This window comes from Neospora caninum, chromosome VIIb (genome assembly GCF_000208865.1).
Source record: "Neospora caninum Liverpool complete genome, chromosome VIIb".
In the NCBI taxonomy this organism is placed as follows: domain Eukaryota; phylum Apicomplexa; class Conoidasida; order Eucoccidiorida; family Sarcocystidae; genus Neospora; species Neospora caninum.
The window spans coordinates 3242128-3260755 of NC_018394.1; the positions used below are offsets into that span (position 1 = coordinate 3242128).

The following is an 18628-nucleotide window of genomic DNA, read 5'->3' on the forward strand; positions in this document are numbered from 1 at the left end:
TTAAAAGTACCGCGAAAAAGCAGGTGCCTTAAGGCATAACACGCAAACTGGCCATCCGAACACGGTCGAAACACACACCCTAAGAAGCGAGAGCCTCGCCTCTTCTTCTAGTTTCCCCTTTGTTCTAAACAGAGGGAAAGGAACCATGGGAGAAAGGCTGCGTTCGTTTACGTCACTGCGTCAGAACACCTCTGCGTACGTCCTTTCTCTGTAGCTGAACGATCCACGAGGGAGCCGGCTCCGTTTCTGGAAATGCCCCGGGGCAAGAGTTCGGAACGCCGGCTCTTTTTACAATGAAAGAACCAAACGCCGACCAGTCCTCTCACCGGACCCACGGAGGGGAATGAAACGAGAGCGGTTTCCTGGTCGGCAAAAAGCGAATTTCCCGTGCGTTAGTGATAGGAGGCACGAATGCGCATCAGGCGAGTTGCCGTGTGGATACGTGGGAACATGATACAGAGGAGGAACCGGCTGCTGCCGGTCTCCTCTATCTGTCGAACCGGGGCTCCAATCTGAAACGATGGCGTTCACGAGTTCGATCAGTTTGCAGAAAATAAAAATGTGGCTGCGATTTAGTTCCCGCAAGAAGCGCCTCCCCTTCCACGCTTTCTATAAACCACCGGGCGGTCGGCGCCTTCGATTGTCGACAAAAACGAAGCAACCTGACACTCGAGAAATGCATGGTCTTCAACACAACCAAGCTGCGATCATACCACTTCGTGTCACACAGCAGAAACGCGTGTAAGTGCGTGTATTTGTGCATAGACTTCCCTCTTCTGTCCCTAGTCAAAGTAAGTACATAGTCGAGAGGTGAATGGATCGCTATTCTTCATTTCGGCCGTGTGCGGCCGCGCGAGCAGCAAGCCGTACGAGCAGAAAACGCTTATAAGACGGGTGCACCGGCGTCAGCTTCGCACGTTGCATCGATTCGTGCTGGTCCCTCTAAACCCACCCAGAAGTTACTCGAAAAGGTCTTCTGCGGCGAGAGCGTTAGACGCCCAAGGATTCTTGTCCCGTTACCTACAAATCCCGGGGCGGACGTTCTCGTCGTTGTCCCAGAGGGCCTCTTCACAGAGTTCCCTGCCTCTCGTGTCTTTCGGCGAGAAGGCTTGGGATGCTTTTGCGTGTGCTAGCTCGCCGTCTGCCTGACTGTTCAGTGACTCCGAGAAAAGTGCGACGCTCTCCGAGAGTTTGTCTCTCTGCAACTGCGACGCACAGAAGAGCAGAGACGTGTGTCCCCGCGAAGGCTCGGGGGAAGGAGACCGACTGGGCCGCTCTTCCTTTTCCCCGTCGCTGCTTAATTCAGTGGCTGCCTCAAAATCGTGTCCAAATTCTCGTTCTCGTTCTTCCTCGTCCAACGCAGAGCGCCCCTCGCTGCCGTGTCCTTCCTCCACATCCGTCCTTTCCCCCGCTTCTTCCTCTCCATCCTCTCCTTCCGCTTCTTCCTCTCCGTCCTCGCTGTCACTGCTGCCAAAGTCGACAAGGTGGAAGTGAGCAAGTTGGGAAGGGCCCAGTTCGAATTCGTCGCTGCACTCGCTTCCGTTTCCGTCGCCGTCGGCGAACAGCCAATCTTCCTCGTGGCCATTCTCCTCTCTCCCAGCCGCGTTCGCTTCGGCGGCAGTGTCGCCACTCCCGTTCGAGAAACGGGACTCCTCTCGCTCTTCTGCATGCAGGCCCCGCCGACGCTCGCTGGCTCGATCCGAGAGCGCGTTTGCCCCTTTTTCTGTGTGCTCCTTCGGTGCGGCGCGTTCCTCTCCACTCTGCGTTGCTTCCTCGGTTTGCGGGAAATCGCGCGGGCCTTCCTGTGGCGTTGCTTCTCTCTCCGCAACTTCGCTTCCTCCCGACGAGACAGTTTTTGCGATATCCACAGTCGCATCCTCTTCCTTTCTGTCTTTGCGCACAGCCGTCCTGTCGCTTTCTGGCTCCTCCTCCTCTGACAATTCTGTCGGATTTGGAACGCCTCTCCCTTCGTGCTGTCGTTCGCCTTCTCCCTCGGAACCGCGCCACAGAACAAGTTCCGCTTTCTCCATCGTCTGTTCTTCCTCCATCGTCTGTGCGTGCTCCATCTCTGTGTTCTCTCCTTCCGGGTCTTGTGCTCCTTTCTTCATCTGACTGCAAAGCGCGGACTCTGACGCCGGCCGCCCGCCAAACTTCGAGGTGAGGGAAGCAGCGGGAGCAGGAGGTTGTTTCGTTTTCATTTCTTTCGCAGCAGACTTCCCATCTCCCTCGTTCCTCGACAGCTTTCGGTTTCGTTTCCGGACTCGGAATCTCGTATCGTTGTCAGCTTCTTCCTCTTCCGACTCTTCTGTTTCTTCTTCCGACTCCTCTGCGTCGTCGCCCGACTCTTCTGCGTCGTCGCCCGACTCTTCTGCGTCTTCTTCCTCATCTTCGCTTTCGTCTTCAACTTGTTCGCTACACGAGTAGTCTTCTTCACTCTCTTCCTCTTCTTCATCGTCGTCTTCCTCTTCACTCTCTTCCTCTTCTTCACGCTCGTCGTCTTTCTCCGCCCTCTCCTCGGTTTTCCTCGCTCCTCTTCCCCTGACTGCTTTCTCACTTTGTTCAACTTCTCTGGGCACGTTGTCTCCAGTTGTTCTCCTTCTCTTCCTCACTTCCCCTTCGACCGGCGCCTCCCCTCCTTCCGGCTCTTCGTCCTTCGTCCAAAGACCTTCGTCTTCCCGCTGCTGCAGTTCTCTTTCTGGAGTCTCCTTGACAGTCGTTTTCTCTTTTATGACCCTCTCCGCATCACCGCCTGTCGGTTTCTGCTCCTTTTCCTTTTCAATGCCCTTCCTTTTCCCACTTTCCTGCCGCTTCGCTTTCGCGGCGTTCCCGGCGATTCCATCAGAACGGGCGCGAGGAGGCCTGTCGCTCCCGCTCTTCTTCTCCGCTGCAGCCTGCTCTCTGCTACCTTGCTGCGCCTGAATGGTCACCTTTTGTCGGGTTCTTCCTTCTTCAGTTCCTCGTTGATCTTTCCCTCTTGCTGACCTCGCACGGCCTGTTGCCGCAGGTGTGTGCTTCACAGCCTTTCGAGATTCACTCGCCTTCTCCCCTTTTCCTTCTTTCTCTTGCTTTTGACCGCAGCCTCTCTTTCTGTCTTGCCCCGGAATCGGTGCCGCGTTCTTCTCTGCGTCGTCCTGCTCGGCTTGCCGATCGGAGCTCTTCGCGTCGCTCCTTTTTGGGACGGCCTTCTCCTTCGGTCGCCCTGAGTTTGCTTCTTTCACCTGGCCTTTCTTCGCTTCCTTCTCCCCTTCTTTCACCTGAACTTTTTCGGCGTCCGCCTCTGTCTTCTCTTCTTTCTGTGCTCCTGTCTCACTTTTGAACTCCCTGGGCGGGAGGGCAGAGAAGGCGAAGAGGCGCCGAATCGCCCCGGCGTGCGGGTGATTGTGCAACTCGACAGGCTCCATTTTCCAAGTGCGAATGCTCTCGACAATCCAGTGAACGGTCACGACGTCGACGGAAACTGCCGGAGCGGGTGGCTCGGCTGCTGTCCCTTCTCTGTCTTTCCCGTGCCTTCCCTGCGCTTTTTCGGGCTTCTCCAGAGGCTTCGCACAGAAATCTGCTGGGCACACGAGAAACTCGGGACTGCTCGGGACGCGGTCAGACGGCTCCAGGAGAACGCCCCCGCAGAGCTGAATCTGCGGAAGAAACAGGCCAAGACTGGAAAGAGCGACACGATTGAATTCCGAGCAAAAAAGCGAGATACCGGCCCCAGTGCCGCGAACGACGGAGGCGCACAAAAGAAGACAAGCAATCGCAATGAGCACATAAAACGGAACGGGCCGTGAAACGCGGGAAGCGAAGCAAGTCGACGGAAAAGAAGAGGCAAAAACACGCGATTTTTCGAGAGACAAGACGTGAACGAAGCCCACAACGGTGCTAACAAGCAGCGGCCTCCTAGAGTGGTTTTTAAAATGACAAGGTCTTTTGACAGGCTTTGCGTCGTGATGAGAGGAGTCTCGTCCTTCGTTGTCCAGAGTCATTCTTTTTTCCGTGACGCGTTCACGCACGAGAGCGATTGACCTCGTGTTTTTTTCATGACATCGTTTGTTTGTGTCTTCTTGGGAGTTACTTCAACGCACCAGCCGGCAGAGGAGACCCTTCGTCATGGTTCCCTTCGAGGCGCACGCCCGCGGAAAGACACCCGCGACAGCGACGCGTTTCCCTTTGAGAGGAGGAGGGATGGTCTTCCGGTGGAGGCGCGTTGGGAAGTGGTAGATCTCAAAGGCGGAAGGAGTGCGCGGCCAAGTCTGCCGATTTCGCAGAGCCGCAACCCGCACACGCAAACCGCAGAAAGGCTCTTGGGTTGTCTAGACAGCCCACTGAACCGCCGCAGGCGGGTTCCATCCACAGAGGTTTCAGTTCCAAAAAGGAGAAGCGGGTGCATGCCGGCAAAAACGAAGCCGCAAGTGTTCAGTGGCAACGTGCACTTCGACACAAATCACGTAAGACTCCAAACGCAAGCCAGAAAGCGAGCAAGTTCTCTGGTTGGCAGCGGACGAACCGCACCAGTCTTTGGAGAAGCAAGGCGCGAGAGAACGGGAAACGGTCCGAGCGGACTTACCTCTTTCGCGTCTGCAGTTTTGACAAACTGGGGGCTGACGACGTGGCCGCCGGTGGCGAGGACGAACAGAACCTTCAGCGTCGGTCTCTACGGAGCAAGGCGAGCGCAGAAACCCCCACAGCGGAAAACGGGGAAGCAGTCGAGCAGTCGCGGAGGAGCACACAGTGTGTCGGATCCAAGCCGTGCGGAGTCAGGAGCAAAAAGTTCAAGCAAAAACTGAGTTCCGACGCAGGCCGTCGAGATACGGAAAGGCTGGAGCGAAGAGAAATCAGAGAGAGAAAAACGGTGGAACGCATTGACGGCAGTCGAAAAGCAAAGCGTCTTGATCCCCGATTTTGACGCAGCGTGGAGCGGCGCCTGAATCCTGGAACGAAGGAGCCCTTTCGTGCAAAACTCGGCGAGCACGGACCGCACAGAAACAAAGGGGGGAAAACGTCTCACAGGACACCAGCCAGGACGCCGCGCAGCAGATCCCTCCAATCCGCGCCACACTGGTGTGTGTCACTGTTCAGACCCGCTGGACACGGGATCAAAAGCGGAACTTGAGCGGGAGTTTTGAAGCGGGTAGTCTTCTCACCTCTTGATCCTGGGGCACCACAAGATGAGTAATGGTTTCCAGATCTTCGGGGTTTCTCTCGAAGCGCATCGAGGCGTCAGGAAGCATGCAGCACACGCGGCAACAGAGGGAAGCCAGGTCCTCTCCTGCATCTTTTTTGGTACCCCCACTGCACGAGAGAATTCCCTCGCCCGCCACCTCGCGGTTTGGGCCCTGAGAAGGAGACGTCAGAAGGAAAAGAAGAAAACACAGCATCACGGAGAGAACGCAAGGCGATCGACCAGTGCTGAGGGGGATGAACAGCCCACCGGAACTGGAACCGATCGGAAGTCAGAGCGTCGGCCATCGAAGTGGAAGGGAAGAAACCGATAGTCGAAACTGCGGCGGAAACCGGGCATCGACGCGTGCGAGGTGGAGAAACGATACGAAACACAAAGATGCAACGGCGCGAGCGGAGCCGGAGATCCGCACAGAAGCAGAAAGAGACACCGGCCAGGGATAATAATGGACGGCCACGACGGCAGTCCCTCTAGGTCTCTTCTGGATGGAAACCGGCGAACGAAAGAGAAGAAAAAAGAGCCGCGAGGTACAGAAAAGAAAGGCGATGAAGGTTAAGATGCCACGGACTCGAGCAGGAAACATTCCCTAGGTACTGCTTTGCTTTTAGAGATGCCAAACGGAAAGAGCGACATGGCGCGAAATCGTGCCAAAAGGGACCTAATAGAAGGCGCAAACCGGAGAGCGGAAACGTGATATGAAGTGAAGAATATTCCTTGTTCAGAGTTTTGTTTTGGACACTGAACTTCCCGTGCAATTCACTCGGACTTTCGAATGGCAACTTACTTTTCTGCCTCCTGCTGTGCCTTTCGGCCGTGTGTCAAGCTGCCTCTTGCCTTTGGTGGGGTCTGCCTTCTTGTTGAGAATGCCTGATTTTGTCTCCTTCTTGACGTTTCCTTCGCCCCTGCCTCCGCCGCCCTTCGCTTTCTCGCCGGCAAGAGATGAGCGGGGAGCTTTCAATTTCTTCGTTGTGGTTCCTCCCTCGCTCCGCCCAGCGACTTTGCCTCTTTTGCTCAGATTATTCTCCGTGCCTTCCGTTCCTTCTGTTTCCCCTCCGCGCTGCCTTTTCAACTTTCTTGAAGTGGCGGAGACTTGCGCGGCGCTCCCCGCAGTGCGCTCGGTGCTAGTGGTGTGTGTCCCGTGCATTCTCTCCTCGCCCGCTTTGTTTTCGTCTCTACTGTGCTGTGGATCCCCTTCTGGTTTAGCTTTCTTCTTCTCAGACTCGCGCGTCTGTCCTGTGCCTCGCACGGCCTTCTTCGCGTCTTTTTCGACCTGTGCATCGGCGGCGGTCTCCGTGGCCTTCGCTGCCTTCTCCGTCGCGTCTCTGTCTCTCTGTCCAACCGGAGCTTTCGCGCCTCTCGCCGTGCCGCGCCCCCACTTCTTCTGCTCGGCCTCTTCGCGCACACCCAGTCTAGGCGTCTCGGCGTTTCGCTGCACTTCCTGGAAGGTTTCTTTACCCTTCTTCTGGACTCCCGCCCGCTCGCCACACAGGTAAATCAGCCGTTTGCTTTCCTCCGTTTTCGGCGCGGGCTTCCCTGCTTTGCCTCCTTGCAGCCGCTCCATCAAACTTCTCTCAGCCCGTGCCTTTGCGGCGTTCGCTTTCTCCACGTCGTCCGCCTCCCTTCTTCCCCTCGCCGGTGACGACTTCTCTTCCTTCTCTGTCTTGCGTGCGTTTTCCAGCTTCGAAGTGGACGCAACAGGTGCCGACCCGTCACCCTTTTCCTTCTCGTTGATCGCGGCCTCGTTCTCCGTCACGCTTTCCGCAGACTTCTGTTTGCGAGCTGTCGTAGCGCTCCCTGCAGATGTCTGCTTCTCCATGCCGGGGCCTTCAGTTCGCGCGTTCTCAAGAGACGCCGAGGCGGCCAGCTTTCCTTCCTCAGCAGCCTCGCCCTGCGTGGTCGCCTCCGCCTTTGCCGAAGGGGAGCTTTGGGGAGCGAGAGGAGGGGCGGTCAGGCATTTCGCAGTCCCGCGACGGAGCCCGGCGACGCGCGGTCGCTTGCGAGACACGAGCACCGGACGTTTCTCATCCTTGCGATCCACAGCCTGCTTCTCGGAAGCACTCTCTTCCCCAGGTCGTGACCGTGGCTCCGCTTTCGCGCCTTGGCACGCAGGAGCAGACGCTGAAGACGGGTTCCACGCACGGACAGCCGCAAGCAGCTGTTGAAGGAGGCGTCGTTGCGGGAGGGTCTTGAGGCCGAGTGTGTCCGAATATTTAGAGAACGGGAGGTCGAGCAGATCGTTTCCTGATAGCTGCAGAAAGCAAAAACCGAGAGGCAAGCGAAGAGAAGTAGCCGCAGGGAGGGAAAACGGGAAATGCGGAGGGGAACACACCTGCAGAGAACACCGGAATGAACTCCGGCGCATAGACCGCATGATTGAAAAGTGGCCGAAGAAACTGGCATCACCAGCAGGCGGTAAGATGGAAAGTGGAAAACGGAGATTTCTGGGGGAAAAGGAAGCGCGCAGGCTGTAAAAGGAAAAGGGGGAAGGAAATACACCTGAAGAAAGTTGTTGTTCACCCGAGAAAAGCAGCATTCCCCTCCGGCGGCCCTCGCCGTCCTCCTGCAGCGCCTTGAAGAGCCGAGGCCGTATTCTCGGAAAAGAGATATTTTCCACCATTCATCTTTCACGAGTCCGATGTCACGCGATACGTCACGAAGTCATGTATCCGCGGTTGCGTTACGGTTTGCAGCACACCACGAGACCTCGGCTTAGACGGTCTCCCTCCCTCGTACCTCTTGAAGCTTCACTTCTCGGACTGCAGGCGCGAGAGTCTCCTCGCCAACCTTCAGCAATTTCGCCACCGCAGCATATTCGAGCTCGCCGAAATCTGACGCAAACGAGCAGATATGCATGCAACGCAAGAGAGCTTGCTGCACGCTGCGAAACTTCCACAGACAGAAGCTTATATATATATATATATATATATATATATATATATGCTGCTTTCAGTCTTATGTGCTGGGGTATGGGGGAGTGGCGATGCGGCTCTTCCCGAATCCGCGAGTGACAACTCTCTTTTTGTCTTGCCTCCCTTCCGTGTGTGCATTCCCTCATGCTGGAAACGAAACGCTCCGCTCATAGGGTGGGAAAGACGCGCCTGCAGAGCTCGTTCAACGACGAAAACGGCAGGAGTCGAGTCGCCTGCCAGCGGCTGCTCACAGAGTCGGGGCAACTCCGCGTGTGATCCCGTAAGCTATTCGTTGTTCCTAGGTAGTGTCCCAGCATGAGGCGAATGGTGTGCCCCAAGAGCCTTTATACGAGGTACGCTAGACAGACGCTGTCTTTCGACGAGCTACGAGTCGTAGGTGCGGACGAAATAGGTGACGCGTCGGGTACGCAAAAAGAAGGGATCGTGCTGCGTGCCTCACTGGAAAGTTGGTCGCCGTCAATAAGCCGCTGCTCGAGGGCTTTCGCCAACAGCGGAGCCAGCGTGCTGTCGCCCATGGCGCGAAACAGCGTTGTTTCTTCGCCAGAGGGATGTTGTGGCGAAGGCGAAAACACCGCCAAGGCGTGTCAACTGAAAGTCAACTGGTGTGCAAAGTGGAGGAGTGCGAGGGTTGCAACTGAAACAAGGGAAAGCCACGGACGAACTGGACGTCAACAGAGGTCAGAGAGAGACGGCCCTCTGGGGGAAAAATGTCCACCAACATTCAGGAGTGGAGCAAGAACACTCTTCCCCGGACGGTTGCTCACCAATGTCAACGGGAAAAAATCCGGGAGAGAAAATCATCTTTAAAGGCAAGAGGAACACCAAAACATGGTCTACGCTAACATGTGCTGTTCAAAGAGAATCCGGTGAGCAAAAGCCAAGCACACCGAGGCGATACACATTGCAGAACGGGAATTCTGAGGAAGAGGGACGGACCCCCAATCCACCACAGCTACAAGCCAGATACAGAGTGTATACCGTGTGAAAAACTCAACGGCATTTCTTTAAAAACACACACGAAGATGGTCGACGTATACGCATGTATCTTGGAAATTGTTCCAACTAGCAAGACATGCAGGGGAGGTGGGGGGTTCCCAGGGACTGCGTTGCACAGCCCCCTCCCAACTGTTGGAGGGACTCACCAGCACGTTTTCTGTGGGCTGGTTGGACTTTTGCCTAAACTGATTCAAGCCTGTGTTTTTTTAGGAAACCATGTATCACGCTTGAGCGTGTTCCCCGATGAGTGAAGCAGCAGACTACCAAAACCACGGCCCTTAGTTTCTGAGGCGAGAGAGCTACACCAGGAGAAGAAAATTACCTCGCGTCCACGAACCCCGAGTAGTCGACTCGGACCGCAGACGGTGCCTCAGAGATTGTTCGTTAAAAAGACCAAACATGCAGTGAGGTTGTTCGGCAGACAAAGGCCGGAAAACCCTACGAGCTTTTACCAAACGTGTGTCTGTTCTCAGACCTCTTCTGTTGTAAGGAAAATCCGTTAGTGTTTCTCACTCTCCCCCGTGTGTCGAGTCTTGGCTGCCCGGGCGTAGAGGCGCATCACGAGAGCAACGCCGGAAGAGAGCGCGCGGGGGGCTTTGGTTTTCCAGATACTGTCGCGCCTTCCACATGTTCCACTTGCTGGGAGTTCAGCCGCCCCTAATTTTAGAGGACCCCTGAAACAAGATTTTTCGCGATGCAAAAATAGATACTTCTCTCTGCCGTCTCATTTGGCCACGCATCAGAGCTACGTACGGCGTTCCTACCACCCCGTTGGTGGGTACACCCGGAAGGGTGCATACAATCGACCAGCCGACCCTCCTTTTGTTTCTTCTCCTTCACATTCCGCAAGTTTTCTCTGACTCGTGTTCGGCACTAGTGGGGTTTTTGAAGTGTGTCATATGAGTGTAAAAAGTCCGTGCGGCGGAAGAGAGTTTTCCCCGCGCAGTACGTGCACCGGAGACATCCGTCTCTGAAAGGCGAGCTGAGCCGGTGCCTGCGAGGGTTGAAGGATCTCTCCCATCTTGACGGAAAAACGCGGTGAAGAAGAGCGCCTCTCGGCCGCTGTGAAAGGTTATGGCGAGAGCTATGGGAACGCGTGTCCTGCGCGACTCTCCTTCCTCGCGACTCTCTTCCGATCCCAGTCATCCGCCCCGCGCAGGTTCGGAAAACGGCGTGGCGGCTAGCTGGAGACGCGCGATATTCGCCACGCGAGAGCGCGATGGTTCGTGGGAAACACCGGGAGTCAGGAAACGGTCCGCACGGGCAACGGCACGTTTGAGGGCAAGCGTGAATCCTCTACGACCGACCGTGGGTTTATTTCAGAATAAAATCTTCACCGAAAACGTCAAATGGTAACTTCACCTCAAATTACATCCAGGTTATATTTCTACAGGTTCATCGTAGGGCATCCGTTGATACCGGGCGGAGTCTGTAGGTTTTACGCCGTCACCGAGGACAATCGATTTCACGGTGCCACGGTACCGAACGGGTGGCGTACGACGACAGAGCGTTTGACGCCGCTTTTGATTTCGTGTACACATTCAAATCGCCAACTTGTGGGCGGAACAAAACCATAAAAGGTTGTTTCAGTCTCAAGTCGTCAATTCGTCTCCGTCAAAATGTCGCGGTCCAACATGAGCAGTCCCCGTGGTTCGACGCACGGCCAGCCCGAGTCGGGGGGGTTCAGATTGCACGAAGCGGAGGCGCCGGCGCAGAAGCGTCCCTCGCTGATGGTAGAAGGAAAGCCACACTCGCGGAAACTCAGCGTTGGTTTTGCCGACTCATTTGAACCCACGCATGAGTTGAAGGAGCAACAAGACTCTCGCAGAAGACGAATCCCATCCCACGAATCCAATGTGGCCTCTCGCACGGCTTCGATTTCGAGTGCCGGGAACCCGTCAAGAAACGGTAAGGTGTGAAGGGAGCGGGTTCCTTCGTAGATAATAAAATGATGGCGTCAATCTGGAATTCAAGGCACCGCAGTGACATGTTTTGTCACTCTGAGAGGGGGAGACCAATGCAGATGTATGCTTTCCGCTGTGACTATGGGCTATAACTGGCTTGGACAAGAGGGCAAGGCCTCGTGACGGCTAAGGACTTTGGGAGGGTGGGTCCCATCATATTTCAATCTCGAACGGCAATGCGAAATCATAGAAAACGATATGCTCGGAACCTATGGGTTTCTGATAGCTTTTAGTCTGCGATAGATACTACGGGGCTCTTGTGCGAAGCAGCGCGTCCAGTACGCGACAACGACATGTTGGTTGTGGTAGTGAAGCGAAGCATTCCTACTCGTTTGGCAACATAGAAGTGAGCAACGGCTTCAGCAAGGCGTCTGGGTCTCGTAGGGTCCGCCTCATTTTGTCGCTGACCACTCGTGTGTTGGAGAGTCGGTTGCAGCAGCCACTGCCTGCATGCGGGGTATCTTGTGCATGATTTGCTTTTCAGAGGTATCTTGTGCATGATTTGCTTTCAGGCAGCGCAGGTTTTAGTTTCGTCCGAAGGCTTACCTCATATCTCTACGGCATTCCATTGGGATTCTTCCAGAGCCGCGCTGAATTGCGGACATGGGGGGAGGAGAAGTTGACTGACCCCTCCGTGCAGCCGTACTCGCAGCGTCCTATGATAACTCCATTTCATCAAACACTTCCAGGATATGGCAAGGATGCGGTCATGCCATTGAGAAGGGAACTGATGGGGAAACAGCCAGGTCCATTCTACACACTGGCACCCAAAGGTGGCTTTGTTTACAATCCGCACCACCCGAATATGGACTTCTCCAGAGTACAAATTGAGTATCCAACACGCACTGGCGATTTCAAGCCCCCTATGTATGAGTGGACGTCCATGCCTGAATTTAAAATGACGGATCGTCCCTACACGGTAAGTGTGATAATTCGGACTAGTAGTGGAAGTGGCGAAGTGGTTCACGGTCACACATACTTTGGCGTGTTGCGTAGGGCAAAGTAAATTGCTTGGCGGTAAATCGATGGATATATGCATTGTTCAGTGAGCGTTCATTCTTTCTCTGTGTTTGTTTTGCAGAGCGCACGATTGCTGCCAGCAAATCCTGCCACAATGTATGTTTCGGGAAATTACATGACTGCCTACCCGTATGGAGTTCCAGCAGTGGAGGAAAATGAGGGAGGCGTGCGCGTGCCTCCAAGTTCACGTCGGTGCCGATTCCTTTGCTAAAGATCCCCGCCAAGACGGGATTTTGAGAGTTGACACGAAATCGGCTCCAACAAGGTATTCACCAGGTAGACAATCTTCAATTTGTTCTTTCCGTGCTGCCGTGTCTGGGTCTGCAATATGCCAGAGGCAGCAGCATGGGCTAGATCTGTTGGGATCAACTGTCGGCGCTCTTTTTACAGGTATTTATTCCCTTGGTGCATGTTTTGCCAGGTTGTGGTTCCGTGATGGGGCATGGCGTCGCTGTATGAGATGGCTGTTCTTACAGTAGCGTGCATCATCCGAGAGGTATGAACTTTTTTCTGTAGCTCCGAACATAATGGGGCAATAGGTATAACGAATTGCAACCGAACAGTAGAGGTACTCAACCAACTAACACTGTACGGCTACTGTGACCTAGCATCAGGACAAGCAACAACAACACACGGGACCTCCATTTGTGGGCTAATCGTGTAGTAGCCCGCCCGCTCTGGCTGGTACGACCAAGGGCCAGAACTGTCGCATGTAATCTAACGTAGACACGCACACACCAATTTATATGCCTCAAAAGAAGTGTGAATAAACGGATACACCGAGAGAATGGATCCACTCCAGAGCGGCACGTAACCGGACCTGAGGTGGAAAGTAATTTCCATCTTCTCGACATGTCTGCAGGCTTTTTTGACGGGGCGGGGACCATAGATTAACTAACTTCTTTTGTTTCTGACGCGTCACTGTGGATTGATTGCTTTTCTAGTGAACAAGTAATGTAGAAGGAACACCTCCCGTAAGTGTGTGAGTTGCCGCCAGCTGTGTGTATAGAGAAAAATAAGGTACGCACTAGTTTTGCAGCATAGCCAGCACAAATGCGGACCCCCATAATCAGGCCAGCTCAACACAGGGCAACGTTTCTTGTTCGGCCGACCGAAGTGAAAATAGCAGAAGGCAGTGTTTACGAAGGTTAGAGAAGATCAGCCCAACGTTGTGCAAGCCCCATTTCGACAAGCCGCTGCTCAGCCAACCAATTTCCTTTTTCTCCGAACATCCGCATAAAAACTTGAGCGCCAACGGCCTCTAAAGAAAAACCCGCCTACTGAATCGCGAGCTCTCTGGTTCGACAGTGCGTGTGAATATTTGTTGTGAAAGTAGTTCAAGCTATGTTGAACCAGCCAGGTAGCCACACATCCATCCGAACGAACGATAATTGATGGAGGGGATGCGTTACCTTGCACGAAGTAACTCAGCCCGACATAGCCTCTTGTACAACGCCTAAAAGTCATGCGGACGTCTACGTCGTGTCTCGACTGCGAAGGAAAAGACCCCATTGCATTGGCGAGTGGCCCTCCTCCCGGATACTAGCACCAGAACACCCGGCGAAAAGTAGTTGCTGGTTAGCAGAGGCTAAATACCCCTAACAAGAAGATATCCACTTCCTTCACGCAGAATCATCCGCAACAATAAATAAAACTCGTAACTTCGACACGGTGCTTCTGCGGAACTGCTCAATAGCCGAGGCGGCGGCACTCTCGATTCGCTTCCAAAGATTCGCCCTCCTTTTGTTATTTGCTTGCTCCTCGATATCCACTGTCTTCATCCTCCCAATGAAAGTGGCTGCCTCTCCTACAAGTCCGGAAAGAAATGCCCAGAAACCAATACCTTCCGCAAGGCCTCCAGCTGTCGCCCGTGGGTTTCGCTGCCTTACCTTCCAAATGCCAACCATGTTAGATGGACGTGCCATACGAATTATGTCACTTAGAGCAGATTTCTGCTTGAGCTTGAACTGGTATTCGAGTAGTTGTGGAAGAGAATTATCCAGTGCCCTTCGGAGTTTCCGGGGCTGCCTTGATCCCCAAATCATGCTACCAATGCCTACAGCTGCTACCGCTGTGGAAACCCATGCGGCAGTGGCAAATTGATTACCTCGTTTCCGTATATTGAGCCGGTGTTCCTCGAAAAGTTCTGTCGAGCACGATAACGGCGCACACACATACACACAGGGAACCGCCACTGCTGTTCCCACGGCCCGAATGCGGATGACACATGTGCTAGTTCGCAGGGCCACTTGCTGTGACTGACAGAACAATTCAACATAAAACCAACACTCAAGCCAGAGCTATGAAGGAAGCAGAGCAGGAACCAACCGTAAAGCACATATTTGAAACGGTGCTTTTGCTCCCCTGGTAAACGAAGTTGTAGCTCCCCAATACACTTACTTAGTTTTTCCTCTAGCCGATCGAAAATTGGGCAGTTGAAGTGAATCTTCTCCGTGTTCTCTTCTCGCGAAAGGACACACACCGTTTCACGAAGCATCCCCGCCACTACCGCTAAATGGTACGGTTGTCTAACGTCTACATCCACTTCAAACAAAAACTTCTCAACCTGAAGGTTGTCCTCCTCCTGCTCGAAAATTTCCATGTCGAAGTCTACTTCCCCACTGTTTGAGTCACCTTGCGTCTCGGAGGCCAGCGACTGCCTTTCGGCGAGCCATGGGACAGTGACAGAGAGAGTAAGAAGCAGTGCGTATGAATTCGCGCCGTCGTGTTGCCCGGTAGATAGAGGGATCAAATCCGTGACTTTAACGCGTTTATCCCACGGACCTTTCCTGAATTCTTCAACATCGCAGCCGACAAAAAGCCCCTCGAGTCTAACATAGACCGTCGTAAACCTCGGAAATTGCCTCACAGCTAGAATCTGTACCCAAATTATGACACGGCCGTATTCATGTAATGGCATATTAGGAAATGATTCAGAATTGGAGGCCAGAGAGAACGTCTGCTTGAACGGCATTTGACTACGCCTCGTATTCTGAAGTATATTGACGCGGGGCAGCAAGTCAATGTTCGTTTCACTACTGAATTGCTTGTATGCTCACTGAATGCAAATACCCAAGCGTGACAATACATTACTGCTTCTTACTTGTGCATGCACCAGAGTAGTGCATAATCAATGCAACAAGTCGCGCCTTTCACAGGAGGAGGCTTGTGTCAAGGCGTGGCATGTACTGTGCTCCTCAGAATCGTTTCCTCAACACTAATAAGCAACACAACCGAAAGATACAAGTATGTCAAATAACAAATGTCCGTGATACAAAATCTCAAACTTCACTCTGCAGAAAGTCCTTCAGTGAAACCAAGCGAATTAAGCAGACATTGCGAAACACGGGCTCACCTGGGTATCTGATGGTAGCCCCCTCCGGCCACATCGTTGGGAACTGACGCGTCGTCATGCAAACCAAATAAGCCTGGCTTCTCTTATCCCATCCCGAAGGATCCATGGAATCACTGGTTATCGATTCAGCAAAGATTGTAAAAGGGGATTCAGAGCTCCTCGCGAACGACACTGCGCGAGGAAATGCCAGAGTAAGGAGGTGCCGCCCAGCGAATTCGTGGACTTTCTCCACGCGGACGGAGGCGCTTTCGAATTCTGTAACAACAAAGAGACCGCAGTAGCAAGGGAGGTTGAAAAATGAGATACTCACCAATCCGGCGACCAGCCTCTTCACTGGAATCCCACGGCGTGCTCGATGTGCCGGCGATCCGTCCGTAAAGTCCACAAAGACTACCGAAAAAGATTCAGGAAGCACCTCCAAGACGACAGAGAAACCTGAATATCCAAGGTTCGACCACAACCTGAGGGCTCAGGAGACGAGGTTCGACCACAACCTGAGGGCTCAGGAGACGAGGTTCGACCACAACCTGAGGGCTCAGGAGACGAGGTTCGACCACAACCTGAGGGCTCAGGAGACGAGGGGCTTGATATGCAAGCTCTTGGACCACTCCTCAAACGGCAGCGTCGGCACCGGTCGCAGAGGAAACCAACGTGGACGCTCACCTCGAAGGCAGATGCCGTCGCGATTCAACAAAACGCGAGGGCGATGTGAGACCTTCACATACTCTATGGATGGGAAGATGATAGACTGTAGAAGGGAATTCCCCTCAGCCACACCAGTGGGGTCTTCGACCAAGGCCATATTAGGGACTCTGACTACCGGCCTGATAACGTGAAAACGATCGAGAAATCCATCATTAGTCGTGCTCTTGAGATCTGTTCTGCTCAAAAGTCCACTCGTGCTGGTCGTTGCGATAATGTAAGAAGGTGCGCCCACGCTGTCCACGTGTGGATCAGACGATGAATTCTCCACCTTTGTTGACTCATCGGATGGTGCTCCGGCTGTCGGTGACGCTTCTTGAGCGGAACTTGCATAGTTGCGGAAACAAACGACGAAAATGAAGCAGCACAAAAGGCGGGCCAAGGGCTGCTGGCAGGGAGTTTGGCTGTTTCTGAAAAGCCCGTACATCGTGGTGTGCAATCGACTGCGGGAATAGGAACAGACTAACAACCCGCAACATGTGAGCCCCCACTTGAGACTGACCCCTCCTCAATCCGTCGCCGTGTCACCAAAAACCGAGCACACTAAAAGAAATGAGCATTCAACTACGGAAACATGAATACCGACACATTTCATCCACGCGGTGGGAAGGATGCACGGCAACTTTATTGACTCCACGAATTCGACGAATTCAACGAAATTTTGACAGTGAGTGGGCCCTGACTATGCCCACCAATTAGCTCGATTGACAGAAGAACGCAAGCACATAGCTCGCAGCTTTCCATCGAGAAAACGTGAGCGAGTCGTCGAGAGAGATACCAGTCGGCGGCGATGCCCCCATTCGAATGGCCCAAGCGTACGGTCGTGATAACGCAATGCGACGGCTTCCACCAGTATCAGCAGCGTGAGAGAGTGAGTTTGTCGTCTGCTGGTGAAACATCATGAATCTGAGTTTCTAAAGACCTTCGGCGAACTTGTTCTGTTTCCCCATCTTGCGGACGGCTAAATAACTCGCATCGCTACCCTCTTCGACCTGCTTCCTGGTCTAGCTGCAACTACTCACGGTCGACGTACCAGCAACGTACAGAGGAGAGGTAGCTTATTTAATGGATCAGATAATAGAGACGCACGGGGTGCGTGTGTTCGACAACTACGCCCTCTCTCGAGGCTGAGGATACAACCGAAGATATTTATTGAGATCGACCCAGGCATTTGCTGTGGCTTTTAATCGAAGAAATCCCCTTGAGTTCGATTTCTAGACAACCTATGTTTAATTTCATAAATAAAAGCAATTGTATCCACTGAGAACCTCAAGGTATAATATCGGCGTGTCACGATTCGGGTATTCCAATTTCGAATCTCAGATAATCGTTGATCAATCCGAGATATCGTCTAATGGTACGGAAAAACACAGCTTTGTGCAGTTTCGAATCCTGCCAGGATTAATGAGGTAAATATGCGCATGTGGCGAAAAAAAACTTGTTGCTATTGGTGGTTCCGTGTTATTGGGGCAGTAGTTGGGGGCCTGGTTAGGTAGGCAGCATTTGGTAGGCTGAGGGTGAGAGCTCAGGGACGTTCAACAAAAAGTTGTCACTGACTCTCTAGCAGGAACATTGGAGAGGATACAACGCTGAAACATTGCTTCTACCTGTACTGGTGCCTCTGTATTCCTCCTTTTTCCTTTTTGGTTTCGGTGAATCGATCCGTACCTCTCTCGTGATTAAAGCAACAAAAACAGCCCCCTACTACCTGGCGATGAGCCTGATAAAACAACAAACAAGCTTGAGGACATTTCCCAAGTTGGTATACAGTATCCGCAGGAGACTGTCAGTTCATTCCATGTCTTTCCTGTCGAGTTACGTGGCGTCATGCTTTTCGAGGAAACTGGCGATATAATCTTTTTGTGTCCGTCCCCCCGTTGGAGAGCCATTTGCTGACGGTCAAAGCCGCGTTTGACACGGGAGGCGCATACCCATGCGGCGGAGTGGCGTGGACTGATATCTTGTATCGCGATACAACAGTTTTCTGTACTCGCTGTCGTCCTTGGCGCTACTTCCACGTTTTTGTTGAAGCTAACGCGTAAACATTAGTAAGTCCTCGCGGAACGGGCAGCTTCCCTACCAGAACAAAATCCCGGTCAGCGCTGTGAAAAGAACCAAGAGATAGCCATACGAGTGAAGGCAGCCGCTGTATATACAGCATCACGCGCGTTCCGATCCTTGTTTCGAGACATATTTGGATTCCGTTTTAGCACCTCTAATTGCAAACGGAGGCTTCATATAAATGCAACGGGCCAGGTAACCACAGCTTTCATGTAGACGCACACAGAAGGAATTACTGAATCGGGTACAAGTTGGGTATTGCTTGCCGTACTCACTCCAACATAGCAGCCATCCGTCCCAGGGTTGGGTGCCAGTACAGCTGCTTAATGTAACCTGTGTCTTTTCTAGACCTGGAGTTAGGTGCCCTTACTTTTTTTCGTCAGGTTATCTTCTGACTAGTCTTCATACGAGAAATCACAGCAGCTCG

The 18628-nt window shown here is 53.3% G+C and overlaps 3 protein-coding genes across 3 annotated transcripts; 1 reads left to right on the forward strand and 2 right to left on the reverse strand.

Moving 5' to 3' along the window:
* Nucleotides 1-1016: 1016 nt before the first annotated feature.
* On the reverse strand, nt 1017-8618 carry NCLIV_028040 (conserved hypothetical protein; the record flags this gene model as incomplete). Its single annotated transcript, XM_003882998.1, has 7 exons — nt 1017-3632; nt 4077-4244; nt 4559-4645; nt 5136-5327; nt 5958-7421; nt 7907-8001; nt 8543-8618. 7 exons carry the CDS (start codon nt 8616-8618, stop codon nt 1017-1019), a joined length of 4698 nt encoding a protein of 1565 aa, XP_003883047.1.
* Nucleotides 8619-10718: 2100 nt separating this feature from the next.
* NCLIV_028050 (conserved hypothetical protein) lies at nt 10719-12294 on the forward strand (the record flags this gene model as incomplete). Its single annotated transcript, XM_003882999.1, has 3 exons — nt 10719-11007; nt 11576-11982; nt 12145-12294. The coding sequence occupies 3 exons, from the start codon at nt 10719-10721 to the stop codon at nt 12292-12294; spliced, it is 846 nt and encodes a 281-aa protein (XP_003883048.1).
* Nucleotides 12295-13705: 1411 nt separating this feature from the next.
* Nucleotides 13706-16567, reverse strand: NCLIV_028060 (conserved hypothetical protein; the record flags this gene model as incomplete). The annotated part of the gene is made up of 4 exons (XM_003883000.1): nt 13706-14229; nt 14484-14954; nt 15439-15693; nt 16174-16567. The coding sequence occupies 4 exons, from the start codon at nt 16565-16567 to the stop codon at nt 13706-13708; spliced, it is 1644 nt and encodes a 547-aa protein (XP_003883049.1).
* Between the last annotated feature and the right edge of the window lie 2061 nt (nt 16568-18628).